General features: G+C 40.0%; 1 protein-coding gene across 3 annotated transcripts in view; it reads right to left on the bottom strand.

Moving 5' to 3' along the window:
• SRBD1 (S1 RNA binding domain 1) overlaps positions 1 to 15,636 on the bottom strand; it is a 283,827-nt gene that overhangs the window by 203,817 nt on the left and 64,374 nt on the right. For all 3 annotated transcript variants that reach the window (XM_030195807.1, XM_030195808.1, XM_030195806.1), the window contains one exon: positions 3,508 to 3,611. In XM_030195807.1, the coding sequence (XP_030051667.1) occupies positions 3,508 to 3,611 (104 nt within the window). The remainder of the gene's footprint in view (positions 1 to 3,507; positions 3,612 to 15,636) is intronic.

Consider the following 15,636-nt stretch of genomic DNA (forward strand, 5'->3'; position numbering starts at 1 on the left):
ATTGTAAGCTCTGTCGAGCAGGGACTGTCTCTTCATGTTCAAGTGTACAGCGCTGCATACGTCTAGTAGCGCTATAGAAATGATAAGTAGCAAGCCTTACGACACCTCTGCTCTCTCCCTATTAGTTTTCCATATGAGGGCTTCCCCCCACCCCCTCCATCTTAAGCAGGGAGCACCTCAACTCTCTCTCTGTTAGCTTTCTCCTGGGGCTTTTCTCTCCCTTCTTCTCTAGCTCTGTGCCAGAACAGCAACAATTTTATGTTCCTTACTCTAGCAGGTTGCACTGTTGCTTACTCCCAACTGTGCCAGGTGCTGATTGACTCATTTGTCTAAGGCTTTGCCCAGCTCCCCGGAGCTGAAAGTCTCAATGCTTTATGGAGAATGTAGTTCACCCCAAACTTAAAGAACCATTCCTATCACGTCCTAGACTCAAAGGTAAGTAATATTTTACTATGCTTGATCCTTCCTTACTGACCTGACAAGCAGTGCCTGCTTGCTTGTCACAGTACCACAAAGTAGATGAAATAATACTTCTTCCTATGTCCAGGCTTGGAACAGACTTCAGGACAGAAAAACAGGATATGAACCTCTGCAGAATCAACAAGCCAAAAGGTGGTCCAAGGAAAGAGGAGCAAGCAACCCCTTTCCAGGCAGTTGCTGAAACTTGGCCAAGTCGGGTCCTTCGTCAATAAACTTGATTTAGCAATATATTTTTTTGAGTATTTATATACCGCTTAGACCTTATTCCGGTTTACAGTCTCACTTTTTACCGGTACTGAGTCTGTCCTTATTGGGCTCACAGTCTAGGTAGTACATTGTACTACTGTTGTACCTGAGGCAACAGAGGGTTAAGTGGAGCTGCAGAGAGGATTGAACCTGGTTCCCCCAGATCTCAACCCACTGCCGACCATTAGGCAGCAGTGGGAATCAAACCCAGTTCCCCAGGTCCACAACCCACTACACTCCTCCAGAAATCAGTAAGCTCGACTCAGGAGACCGACCTTGGGATGTTGGTATAAGAGGATATGAAGGTGAAGAAACAATGTGACATGGTGACGGCCATGGCCAGAAGGATGCTAGGCTGCATAGAGAGGGGTATAAAACCAGCAAAAGAAAGGAGGAGTTGATGCCCCTCTACAAGTCATTGGTGAGGTCCCACTTGGAGTATTGTGTTCAGTTTTGGAGGCTGTATCTTGCGAAAGAAGTAAAAAGGCTGGAAGCGGTGCAAAGAAAGACTACAAAAATGGTATGGGATTTGGTTTGCAAACCGTACAAGGCGAGACTTGCCGACCTGAACATGTATACCTTGGACAAAAGGAGAAACAGGGGTGAAATGATAAGGACGTTCAAATATTTGAAAGGTATTAATCTGCAAATTAACCTTTTCCAGAGATGGGAAGTTGGTAGAACTAGAGGACATGAATTGAGGTTGAAGTGGGTCAGACTCAGGAGTAATGTCAGGAAGTATTTTTTCACAGAAAGAGTGGTAGATACATGGAATGACCTCCCACGGGAAGTGGTGGAGATGAAAACGGTAATGGAATTCAAACATGGGTGGGATAAACACAAAGGAATCCTGTTTAGAAGGAATGGATCTACGGGATCTTAGCAGAGTTTGGGTGGCAACGCTGGTAGTTGGAGAGTAAAACCAGTGCTGGGCGGACTTCTACGGTCTACACCCTGATCGTTGCTGAATAGATATGGATGGGCTGGAGTGTAAATTTTAAGGGGCTTCGATGTTGGCTTCAGAACTTTTAGTACAGGAACAGTGCTAGGCAGACTTTTATGGTCTGTGCCCTGAAAAAGGCAGGGACAAATCAAACTCGGTTATACATATAAAAGCATCACATACCGTGTAAAATGAGTTTATATTGTTGGGCAGACTGGATGGACTGTTCAAGTCCTTATCTGCCGTCATTTACTATGTTACTATATGTTACTTTGCACCTGTTTTTACATAAGTACATAAGTATTGCCAAACTGAGAAAGACCAAAGGTCCATCAAGCCCAGCATCCTGTTTCCAACAGTGGCCAATCCAGGTCACAAATACCTGGCAAGATCCCAAAAACGTTCAATATATTCTATACTCCTTATCCCAGAAATAGTGGATTTTCCCCAAGTCCATTTAATAATGGTCTATGGACTTTTCCTTTAGGAAGCCGTCCAAACCTTTTTTAAACTCCGCTAAGCTAACCGCTTTTACCACATTCTCTGGCAACGAATTCCAGAGTTTAATTACACGTTGAGTGAAGAAACATTTTCTCCGATTCGTTTTAAATTTACTACATTGTAGCTTCATCGCATGCCCCCTAGTCCTAGTATTTTTGAAAGCGTAAACAGACACTTCACATCTACCCGTTGCACTCCACTCATTATTTTATAGACCTCTATCATATCTCCCCTCAGCCGCCTTTTCTCCAAGCTGAAGAGCCCTAGCCGCTTTAGCCTTTCATCATAGGGAAGTCGTCCCATCCCCTTTATCATTTTCGTCACCCTTCTCTGCACCTTTTCTAATTCCACTTTATCTTTTTGAGATACGGCGACCAGAATTGAACACAATATTCAAGGTGTGATACAAAGGCATTATAACATCCTCATTTTTGTTTTCCATTCCATTCTAACTGGACCAGCTATTGTAATATGGACTTGACCACTCATACCTTGAAGGGTGATCTGCAGGGGGACATCATAAAGACATCTCAAACTGGCTCTACAAATTCCAAAGCGTATCCCTTATGGCTTACTTCTAGGATCCACTAGTCTGAAGTGATAAGGACCCACTCCTGGTGCAACAGGGCAAGGCACACCTCCACCTAAACTTACCCAGAGAGCAGAACAAGACCAGCTGGCCCACTTAAATTGCCTAATTATTCCTCCCTATACTACTCTAGGTAAGGATATGTGGCTTTCAACACTACAAGCTTAACAATAATAATAACTACCTGTAGAACATACAATGTCTTTCAAAAACATTAAATCCCTTGTACAGATTTTCACATTCTGCTGTCTAAAAAATACTATTTATAATGCATTAAATAGGAGTTTATCTCACGTATCTACACAATATAATCTATACCATCAATGTGAAATTCTGTGTGAAAGAACAGTCCTGTTGATTAACTTTATCCTTTGGTGATGGAACAGATATATTTTAGATGCTTTGTTCTTTATTCCTATTTCTTGGCTCTCTATTATTTTGAGGGCAATTTATATATAAGTGCCAGTTAAACATTTCTTTTGTTACCATATGGAATTCATGGGAATTTTGCTTAATTTCTGTGGACTTGTGAATTCTTAAATATGCCTTTTCTATGAGCACATTTAATAAAGAGGTAAAAATGTAAGACAAGTAATTCTTAGAACTATAAATCCACTTGTCAACATTTTATACAAATAATATATAAAGATATATGAAAAAAACTACAAAATTCTGTAAATAAGACAATTAAGATGCATTTCAGTGTTTTGTTCTACAGAAAAATATTTCTTTACAAAAATATACAGACCTTTGATTAACACACCACCTACAAAAGTCATCCTTCAGCCTGTCAGGAATGTTAACCTTCATTGTCAGGACTTTCTGATTTTCCCCTCGGTTAATGGCCAGTATCTGAGTAAAACACATAGCAAAGACAAATGAGACACAAAATTCTTAAAGACTAAACTTTCAGTATCAACTCAGCCTCTGTAAGAGCACACAAACGGGTTTCTGTGACAAAACCATGCTAGCTATAATCAGTTCATTAAAACAATTAATGAACTAATTATAAAATTAATAGCAAACAACTCCATGTACTAAATAAAATGACACTGAAATTCTTCTGGAAGTATTACACAGATAATCTCTCTCATATATCTTTACAGTCCTTCCTAGTATCACATTTTAAACTACTGAACACAGTTTAAACCTGTTTTTTATTCAATTATTCATTCTAAAACTCCCTTTCCTGGAAAAAACAGACCATGTTGTTCCAAAAAGATCAATTTGAACTGAACACACACATACACATATACATATTATAGAGATCGATAGACAGATAGATAAATAAAAAGTTAATAGACAGTGATATGATTATTTTGCATAACTAAACCATACTTCAATAGCATCAATATGAAAAATTATTCCCATATTCTTCACTCAGCTAGAGTAAGAACTGTCTCTGCTGTTCCTTTAATGACCGATAAGTTAGCATCTTATTTTTCTGACAAAATATATACTTTACTGTCATTATGCCTGTCAACTACAGTCACTAATCTGGTTCCTCCTGATAACTCACAGCACTCTGGAAGTACACTGTGCAGCACTCTCTCAATATTCTGTCTTCCCTCCCCGTCTGCAGTAGCTCAGACACTAAAATCACTACAAACAACTTTTGCACCCCATGACCCACTTTCATTTCAATTTATAACATGCACTAATTTCCTTCCTTCACTTCATGATCTCCACCAGTATAAAGCAAGGTGAGGTACCCTAGTTCTGGAAATCAACCTATATTCACCGAAAACTCAAGGATCTTAGCCTAGGAGATTCTCTTAGATCCAACTTTTGTCAAATTACTAACCTTCCTATTGTCTAGGAACTTACTAAACGCATAATGCTAAGTCATCCAGGTGATGATCTTGTAAGAACCAATGTTCTACATCCTAAGACTGGATTTCGAAGATTTCACAGCTTGTTGGCATTACCACACTCATCCTTTCTGAGAACGTGGTGAAGGCAGTTAGCTTAGCAGACTTTAAAAAGGGGTTAGACGGTTTCATAAAGGACAATTCCATAAACCACTACTAAATGGGAAAAATCCACAATTCCAGGAATAACATGTATAGAATGTTTGTACGTTTGGGAAGCTTGCCAAGTGCCCTTGGCCTGGATTGGCCGCTGTCATGGACAGGATGCTTGGCTCGATGGACCCTTGATCTTTTCCCAGTGTGGCATACTTCTTTCACTAGACCTTTACGCAGCTTTTCTCCTTGTGGACCATGACCTTCTCTTACACAAACTGTCTGATATTGGGCTTGCAAACATATCCAATAAATAATCTAGAACACTAGATATCCTCAAATTCCAGTGTTTTATACATTACCAAAAGTTCACAAAAAAACCTTTGGATCATCCACCAGGATGGCCAATAGTTTCCAGTAGGGGATCCCTTTTGGAACCTTTGTCCATGTACGTTGACATATTTTTGCGCCCGTTTGTGGAACAAGCCAGATAAAAGATTCAACAGATTTCACGTGTCACCTGAATCAGGTTGATCAGTCATTCAGGGACTGTTTGTTGGTCACACTGGAGGTGGTAAGCCTATATACAGTGAACCCACAGGAAGCAGCAATGGATGTGTTAACTATTACATTGGATCAGAGACTAGATTAGACGGTTCCAAATTCATTTATCATTTCTTTAACATCTATGACCATGAAAGAAAACTTTTTCAGTTTGATAGACAATTGTTTCAACAGAAATCTGGAGTAGCAATGGGGGCTAACTTGTTTGTGGCATACTTCCTATGGAAGTGATCAGAAGCTTTTGTTTTGTACAACATCTGAATCAATGTCATTCTGCTTTGAAGCTTACTATACATTATGACAAGATGGTAATTCCATATTTGGATGTCTTAGTAAGGAAAGATGATTGTGGTTTTGAAACAACCATCTTTAGAACAAGCAACGACAGAAATACATTTCTAGATTATAGTAGCTGTCACCCCAAGAAATTAAGAGATAGACTTCCTTTCTCTCAATTTCTGAGATAGCGTCGTATAAGTTCTAGAGATCAAGACTTCCATGAAGAAAGGGGATATCCTAAGCAAATTATTAAAACAGCCTACAGAAGAGCTAAATTTAACCATCGTCAATTTTTACTGACACCAAGGAACAGGGAGAGTGATGACGAAGATACTCTGATGTGTTTTGAAATTCACAGCCACAATCTTGAGTGGTGGCAGCTATTAGAAAACACTGGCATATTGTGCAAACTATGCCACTGTTTTCTGAGGCCACTGTACGGTTTGCTTATAGCAGAGGCAAAAATCTTTAAAATATTCCTAAGCCCTTCTATGTAGAGAACAGACAAGGAGAAGAGTGTCTTTCTAGCTGAAGTAGAAGGATACAACATCTGTGGATCATGCCAGATGTGTAATATTATGATGGTTTCATCTGTCCTCATAGATCCATAATCTGGAACAAGAATTAATCTTAATTCCATGACATCATGTTCGACAGATTTTGTGGTTTATTGTATTCAATGTCCTGGTAAAAAATTATATATTGGTGAAACCTCCAGAAAGCTGTCAGTCCCTCTAGCTGAACATAAGAGTACCATCAACACTAGGAAGATTTTGTCTCCATTAGCAATGCACTGTGACATAAAACAACACACATTTGAATCTCTTTGGTGTATTTTATTACAGAGGGCGGAACCGTTATGCAAAGGAGGAGACAAAAGACGCGTCTTACTACAATTTGTAGAGAAATGGATTTTCAAATTAAAGACATTGGAACCCAGGGGACTGAATGTGAAGATAGAATGGTGCTACTTTTATTAGAAGATTTTCCTGACTCAGCTGATAACATAGGTTAGAAAACTTCTTGTGATAGGCTGACATGAACATGTAGTGTCTGACGTCAGTCTATTTAAATAGACACCATTTTAAAAGATTGTGGAGAGCCGAGTTAGACAGCCACAAAGTGGAGTTTGGTAGGTGAGTGAGTTGTTTGAAGGAGCACTAGCTATGTTCTGATCCCTTCTTTCTATAATTTTAACAGCTTGTGTTTCGTGGACCCTGACGCAGTTGTTGAAACTTTGGCCATTGTCAGCCATGGAATAGTTGTGGAAGGAGTCTGTACATCTTTCAAGCGAAGTGCCAGTTTTTTGGATTATGATTAATTAAAGTTTTGGGGAGGTTTCTTAGCCAATGATGACAAAGAGAACTCCTGTAACCTACAGACTTTTTTGCCAAAATGGAATCTGTTGAGGCTTTTCTTCCCTATTTTTAAGAAAATCAGTAAAAGTTATAAAAATTAAGTACTCACCATAAGAGGATTATAATTGAGTTGTTTCGTGACATATAACGTATCCTCTTGTGTTCCCTATTTTTTTTGTAGTGGATGCAAGGACTTACAACAACTGAAACCAAGTGCAAATCCTGGTGTGCAAGTTGGGTGTGCATTCATGATATTTTATAATACTATAAGCAATTTTCCAGAATGCCCTGACCCACCCTTACACCTCCCATGAGACAGCCCACATAAGAATAGCCATACTGGGGCAGACCAATGGTCCATCTAGCCCAGTATCCTTCTTCCAACATTGGCCAATCCAGGCCACAAGAAACCCAACCAGTAGCAACATTCCATGCTACAAATTCCAGGGCAGGCAGCAACCCCCCCACCCATGTCATCTCAATAACAGACTATGAACTTTTCCTTCAGGAAGTTCTACAAACCTTTTTTAAACCCAGATACACTAAACGCTGTTAACACATCCACCGGCAAAGAATTCCAGACCTTAACTATTCTTTGAGTGAAAAAATAGTTCCTTCCATTTGTTTTAAAAGTATTTCCGTGCAATTTCATTGTATGTCCCTTGGTCTTCGTACTTTTTGAAAGAGTAAATCGATTCATTTCTACCCATTCTACACCAATCAGGATTTTATAGACCGCAATCATATCCCCCCTCAGCCATCTCTTTTCCAAGCTACTTGTTGGGAGACATTCCGGGAACTGCCATTGCCAGCTGCTAGCTTGGCTCTATTTTTTATTTGTTACATTTGTATCCCACATTTTCCCACCTATTTGCAGGCTCAATGTGGCTTACATAGTACCGTATAGGCGATTGCCAATATCGGTATGAACAAATACAGAGTGATGTTGTAATATAAGACGGTTCATGTGTTAGACACATTAGGGAATCTTAAGGGGGAAGAATTAAGTTCCAGTACGAGCTTTGGTTTTATTGTATTGAATGGTTAAGACATTTAAGTTGGATCGTTAGGGTATGTCTTTCTGAACAGGTAAGTTTTCAGTAATCTCCGGAATTTTGGGTGGTTGTTTGTTGTCTTCACGGCGTTTGGTAGTGCATTCCATAGTTGTGTGCTTATATAGGAAAAGCTGGATGAGTAGGTTGATTTGTATTTGACTCCTTTGCAGCTTGGGTGGTGGAGATTTAAGTATGTTCGAGTTGATCTTGAAGCGTTCCTCTTTGGTAGGTCAATGAGATCGATCATGTATCCTGGGACATCTCCGTAGATGATTTTATGGACCATGGTGCAGATTTTGAATGTAATACATTCTTTGATTGGCAGCCAGTGTAGTTTTTCAAGTAGGGGTGTGGCGCTTTCGAATCTCGTTTTTCCATATATAAGCCTGGCTGCTGTATTTTGCGCAGTTTGGAGTTTCTTTAGGATTTGTTCTTTGCATCCTGCGTAGATTCCATTGCAGTAGTCTAGATGACTTAGTACCATGGTTTGTACCAGGTTGCGAAATACTCGTTTGAGTTTCCACATTGAGTGGAACATTTTCTTTGTTGTGGCTTTCGCTTGGTTCTCCAGTGTGAGATTGCGGTCAATAATAACTCCGAGAATTTTTAGGCTGTCGGAGATAGGGAGGTTGTGATCTGGGGTGATTATGTTGGTAGGTTTGTTCATGTTGTATTGGGATGAGACTGTGTTTTTTCTGTGTTAAGTTTTAGTTGGAATGCATTCGCCCATGAATTCATGTTTAGGCTGAGTTTGATTTCATTGATGATTTCTGCTAGATCATGTTTATAAGGGATATATATTGTGACGTCGTCTGCGTAAATGAAGGGGTTGAGGCCTTGGTTGGATAAGGACTTGGCTAGTGGGGTCATCATTAGGTTAAAGAGGAGCGGCGATAGTGGTGATGCTTGGGGTAATCCATAGTCTGCTTTCCATGGTGATGATATGTTCAAATTTGATTTCACTTGATATGATCTATTGGTTAGGAAACCTTTGTCCAGCTGAGTACACTTCCGCCAATCCCGAAGTATTCTAGGATGCTTAGTAGTATATTGTGGTTAACCATGTCCAACGCACTAGACATGTCGAATTGTAGGAGAAGTATATTGTTGCCTAATGCAATTTCTTGTTTGAATTTGGCTATGAGAGTAATTAGTACTGTTTCGGTACTGTGGTTGGCGCGAAATCCTGATTGTGATTCGTGTAGTATTGAGAATTTGCCTATGTAATCAGTAAGTTGTTTGGTTACCATGCTTTCCATCAGTTTGACTACCAATGGGATAGATGCTACTGGGTAGTAGTTAGGGATATCATTTGTTTTTTTCTTGGTATCTTTTGGTATCGGGGTGAGGAGGATGTTACCGTTATCCTTAGGGAAGAGACCATGTTGAAGCAAGTAGTTTATGTGGGATTTGAGGTCTGCTATGAAGCGGTGGGGGGCAGATTTTATTGGGTAGCTGGGGCAGCTATCCAGTTTACAGTTAGTCTTGGAGAACCTGTTAGTCACTTGATTGACTGTTTCAGTGGTTAGGAGAGCGAATCCCTGTCCTATCACACTGTAAGGTTCTTTTATTTTCTACACGTATGATAAATTTAATGATGATGTAAACTGCTCAGAAAGGTCACTAATGGGCACTAGATCAAATTATAATAAACTTTAAACTTCACATCTGTAAGAAATAACAGTCAGAAATTTCCTATAAATTGGTTTAAGCTTCTGATAATTCAGCAGCCATCATTCAACACTGGCTCATTTTTTATCACATACTAATATCAGGAAAGTGTATTAAGCATAGGAATGATGTTTTCTGACTGTTATTTCTTACAGATGTGAAGTTTAAAGTTAGGTATGGGTTTTTTGTTTTTACCATGATGTCTGACAGTGCTGTTCATCAAGGATGTATAAACATTTCCTATAAATTGGTTTAAGCTTCTGATAAGTTTATACATCCTTGATGAACAGCACTGTCAGACATCATGGTAAAAACAAAAACAAAAAACCCATACCTAACATCAAAGGAGGTGATAAAAATTGCAACATCACACCTGTGAATGCCCACAAAGAGATATAACATCTGTGATTTAGAGATCTTGGGATCAGCATGGGTATCGGATCACTTGGAAGGCCATAAATCACCTCTGAACTCAAGCTAAGAGCCAATATGGTAAAACCAAGTTACTTATAACTTGGCAGGTGTTTTTTTAGGGACAGGAGAATACAATTCTTCACAGCAAGGGTGATGTCACCAATTGAGCCTGTGTGGGAAAGCTTCTCCAGCTTAGCAAGTACTAGAAGCTTTAGTCACTTCACCATGGATGCGTGCCTCCTCCTACCTCCTGCTGTCATGAGGAATCACCTCAGTCTACTTACTCAAGGGCCAATAATCAAAGGCAATCGCGGGTGCTAGAGGCTATTAGCACCAGAATAGCTCCCACGTTTGCCTGCGCCCTAGGATCACAGCCGGCGAACGCGTGTAACAATGAGCTTGCCAGGTCTGAGCGCAAGTAGCATGCAAACGCATGCTAAATAGAGGAATTAATATTACTCCCTAATGTTCAGAGAGCAGTGTGCCAAACAAGGGCGCTGCTCCTGCAGCAAACCCTACACCAGCTTGAAGCTGGCGTTAGGAATTGCCAGGTAAACCCTACACCAGCTTGAAGCTGGCGACAGGCCATTGGGGAGGAATGGGAAGACTCTGTTCAGCATGCATTGGCATGCTTGCAAGCCCCACATCTCCCAAACACAATAGCCTGGAGGTCAGGTAGACCTCCAGACCCCCTACCCCCCACAACCCCCCCCCCCCCCCACTAAATTAAAAAGAAAACAACCTGGTGGTCCCTACAAGCCACCCACCCACCCACGGCTGGACTGGTGATCTAGTGTCCCCCAACCCCTCCCCCCAGTACCTTCAAACAGGAGGAGATAATAGCCTTCCTTCCCTCCTCCCACCTCAAAATATACTGTTTCCAACAGTGGCCAATGCAGATCACAGATCACTAGTCCCTGAAGAAAGAAGAGTGAAACCCGCGGCGTCGGGCGTCTTCAGGGGAAGGCATAGGACTGAATTGAATTATATTGATGCAGCCGGGGCACTATTCCAATACACGATTCAGATAAGTGATTGGTTATACTTTATAACAGTTCCTGCATGGTTGTTAAGCTGAGATTATCAGTTAGATGTTTTATGATTGATTGGGCACACACACACAAAAAAAAGCTATTTTAAAGAAATTAAAAATATAGGAATGTGTTGCACCAACCTAATGGCACTTGAATTGGGATAAAATAAAACAAAACAAGGAACAACCCGATGAATGAGGTGCTGTACCACAAAAAAACCACAGTGATTTATCTGTGAGTTATTATAGTGGGAATATCTGAGGGTGCTCCTTAATAAGTACATAAAAAATCAAAAATATCCACTAAAGAGATCACTTGGTGGCAAAAATTATCATGGCTTGTAAAAGAGATAGTGTGTACTTATTGACCAGAGACTAACGGATACTTATTTGGATTCTATTGGATCACAAGTACCTGGCAGAAATCCAAATAGTAGCAATATTCCAAGATACTAATCCCAAGGCTAGCAGTGGCTTCCCCATGTCTGTCTAAATAGCAGATTATGGACTTTTCTTCTAGAACTTGTCCAAACGTTTCCCCCATCCTCCAGCAAAGAATTCCAGAGCTTAACTATTCGTTAAGTGAAAAAAATAGTTTTAAAAGTATTTCCATGTAACTTCAATGAGTGTCCCCCCCAGTGTTGTAGAGCACAATTTTCTCTTTCAGATGATACTGTTCACAAGCTGATTCAGGCAGACTCTTTTTTAATAATTGGCTCTGAACTTTGGTACATTTTACCATTTGCGCTGACAGTGCCAACTTTGAAGAGATCCTGCAGGGCGGTTATAGATGCTGGTTAGCTGCAAATCTGCCAGTATTATGTCCAGCACAAGCATAATGCTTGTTCAAAATGTCAAGTCCGTATCTTTGTTTGCACGGAAGTTGTTGCAGTCTGAATATTGGTCCAAATATGTTCCGATGAGTCGCGACCAATTTTGATGCACACTTTGAGTCAACTTGTTTGACTGGATTTTGCAACCATAATGTTTAAATTTAATTCATCGGAATTAGCATCAAAAACTAAACAGGATTTGAATTTTTTAGCCATTCTTATAAATGTGTTTGGATTTTATTAGACCCCAAAAATGGCATTTTGGTAAATGTTGCACACTCATGGACTGACAACCTTTCAGAAAAGGGGGTCTAGATCCGCAACTATTGCAGTTAGAGACCTCAAATTTTGGGAAACTTCGTTTAACACCTGACTCGCGCAACAGATAAAATTTGAACAAAATTGGAGAACATGATGGTGGGAACTTTTTTTTAATTTTAGACCTCTTGGCATGGAATGACCCACATGCCAACTAATCTTATTTTCCTCAGTAGAATTTTTTCTCCATAATCTTTCCTTTTGCCTACATTTCCGTTACAAAATGAGTAATCCTTGATCAAACCATTTATCAGATCTTCTATCTTCCTTTTAATAGTTACATGGGCAATATCGTCTAATAGATCACAACTAAACTCATTCCAATCAGAGATAATGTTCATAAAGGAATCAGTTGGCTGCAATATATTCTCATCTACGTTTTGCCAAAATAAAGATATATTAATTTTACCCTCTGGTATATTTATCATATTTGGCCTTTCCCTTCTTTAATAACCTTTCTTTCCAAGATAATGTAAAATCAATTAGAAAGTGATCAGACCACAGAACTTGCTCACTTGAGTTAGTTCTTACCATACAATTATTAACCAAATTAGTAGATAATGCTATTAAATCAAGTTGGTGTCTCTTCTTGTGAGTTTGCTGCAACTTGGGTCATACAAAATCTGAATGATCCAAAAATTCTTTAAAATCTTGTAGATTAGGATCGCAATCTTCATTTAGATGTAAATTTAAATCTCCAAGTAATAAAGCATCACTCTGCACTCGCTGTTTAGCAACAAACTCATAGAGAAGATCCCTAGAATTCAACCATTTCCCAGATATACAATAAAATAAAATGCAATTAAGAGTGCCTTCAAACGAGTCATTGCTGATCTCACACGAGAATACCTCTAAATTCAGGGAACTAATAAAATCTAACATCTAAACTTTAAAAAGAGACCTATACAGCATTGCAAAGCCTATTCTCCCTAGGTAAATATATGGTTTTATAACCAACAGTTCCAAAGTTCTCCAGACACTATTTCAGCAAAAGTCACCTGTAACAACAAAGAGATAAAAAATTAACTTAAATCTCGTATTCCTCACTGTAAATATCAAATTTTAATATGTGAAAGTGAAAATGAAAAAGGAGAAAAAATACCTCAGATGTAGGGTTACCATACGTCCGGTTTTAACCGGACATGTCCTCTTTTTGAGGACACGCCGGGCAATCAGTCGAGTTTTGCCAGCCTGCCTGTTTGTGTGGATTTGTGGGAAAACGGGCAGGCTGACGGGCGGCCAGGCCTAGGGGTGTCCTATCCTCCCCTCCCCTTACTATACTACCCTGGTGGTCTAGTGACCTCTTCGGGACAGGAAAGAGCCCCCTCTTTCCTGCCCGGAGCAGCTGCAGACTGTCTCTTGCTGCCTCCGGCCCCGGTTCAAAATGGTTGCCGAGAGTTCAAGCAGCAGCCTCGCGAGAGTACTGCAGAAGTCTTGCGAGGTCACTCTCAGCAGCCATTTTGAATCAGCACTGGTACGGAAGGCAGCAAGACAGTCTGCAGCTGCTTCGAGCAGGAAAGAGGGGGTTCTTTCCTGCCCCAGAGAGGATACTAGACCACCAGGGCAGTACAGTAAGGTAAGGTAAGGGGAGGGGAGGACAGGACACCCTCAGGAGATGTGACAGGGGGTGGGGTGTGGGGGTGGCATGTGTCCTCTTTTTGGGGGGAACAAATATGGTAACTCTACTCAGATGTCTCGGCTCGGCAGCAAGTATAATCTCTTAGCGCCAGCACATCACAGACTCCAATCTTATCATTGGTCAAAAAACCTCCACATTTTCAATTATATTAATATGATTAAAATTAATATAATTGAAACTTTGGAGGTTTTTTTGACCAATGATAAGATTGGAGTCTGTGATGTGCTGGCACTAAGAGATTATACTTGCTGCCGAGCTAAGACATCTGAGATCTTTTTCCTCCTTTTTCATTTTCACTTATATTCAAATTTGATAATCACAGTGAGGAATATGAGATTTAAGTTAACATTTCAGCTGTTTACTTTGTTTATAACAAACAGGACATAAGTTCCTTAATCTAGGGTCCTTCTTAAAATGAATCCATGTCACAGTCAAAAATAACACTCCTACCTGATTATCCGACAATAGATCCCTAACAGCATCTATCTTATTCGCCACTAATCTAATATTCACATAGGCGCACGGGATAGGCGTGAAGGATTCTGAATACTCAAAAAACCGAGGAATTTGCTGCAACTGCCTATTCTGAACCCTTTCAAAATTGCTCTAGGAACTTTACTCTTACTTCTATCCATAATTCTCTAATTTCATGCTGCACCTTATCCTTACAATTAACTAAATTATTCCTATTGATAAAGGATCCTAAAGAAAATTTTACACAAGAATAAGATGTAGCAACAGCAATCGCCTGCCATACCGGTAAATCAGCAGTCTGTAATAGTCCATCCCATCCCCATACTAAATAAACCCCCAACAGATACATTAATAACCACCTCATGGTCAACATTTTGATAAACATTAGCCGATCAAAACTTAACAATTAAAATACAATCAGCTAACAACTGTAACTTAAATAGCTAAGTTACAGTTGTTAGCTGATGGTATTTTAATTGTTAAGTTTGATTGGCTAATGCTTATCCCATGCATTTTTGAATTCCGTTACCATTTCCATCTCCACCACCATCCGCGGGAGGACATTCCAGGTATCTACCACCCTCTCGGTGAAAAAATACTTCCTGACATTACTCCCGAGTCGGCTCCCTTTCATGTCATGTTCATTGTCCGTCTGAATCATGAACTGGAGATACTGTCTGAAATGTGAATGGATCTGAATATGTGAGTAAGCATAGGTCAGATAGAGAATGCATAGCCAGGCTCCCTTCTTCAAGCAGAGGAAAAAGGAAGAAAGTGTGCTCATTTTGAACTTTTCCTTATACAGGAAAAGGTTGATGTATCTGAGGTCCAGAATATGGCATAAGCCTCCCATTTTCTTGGGAACCAACGAGTATCTGGGATAAAAGTCTTAGTTCCTTTCCTGAAGAAGAAAAGGCTTTACTGCACTGGATTGTAATAAGAGACTGACTTCTTCCCAGAGCAAGCTTGTATGTGGTTGAGCTGTCTTAATGTTAAGAATCCAGAAATCCATGGTGATCTTCTCAATGTGCAATAAAAAATTGCACCCAACTGCTGACAGGCAGAGAAGGGTGTATATTTTGGAAGGACACTGGCTACGATTATAGAAGACAGTCAAAAGGAAGGCAGCTGTCTTTGTTGGACAGATGTTGCTGCAGATGTTGCCTGCTGGGGCTTAGAAAGAGCATCACTCCACATTTGCTGAGGCTGTCTCATAAAGGGAGGAAATGCTCTTCTAAGATACATAATCCAGCTTATTTTCGAAAGAGAAGGCTG

This window comes from Microcaecilia unicolor, chromosome 3 (assembly GCF_901765095.1).
Source record: "Microcaecilia unicolor chromosome 3, aMicUni1.1, whole genome shotgun sequence".
NCBI classification, from domain to species: Eukaryota; Metazoa; Chordata; class Amphibia; order Gymnophiona; family Siphonopidae; genus Microcaecilia; species Microcaecilia unicolor.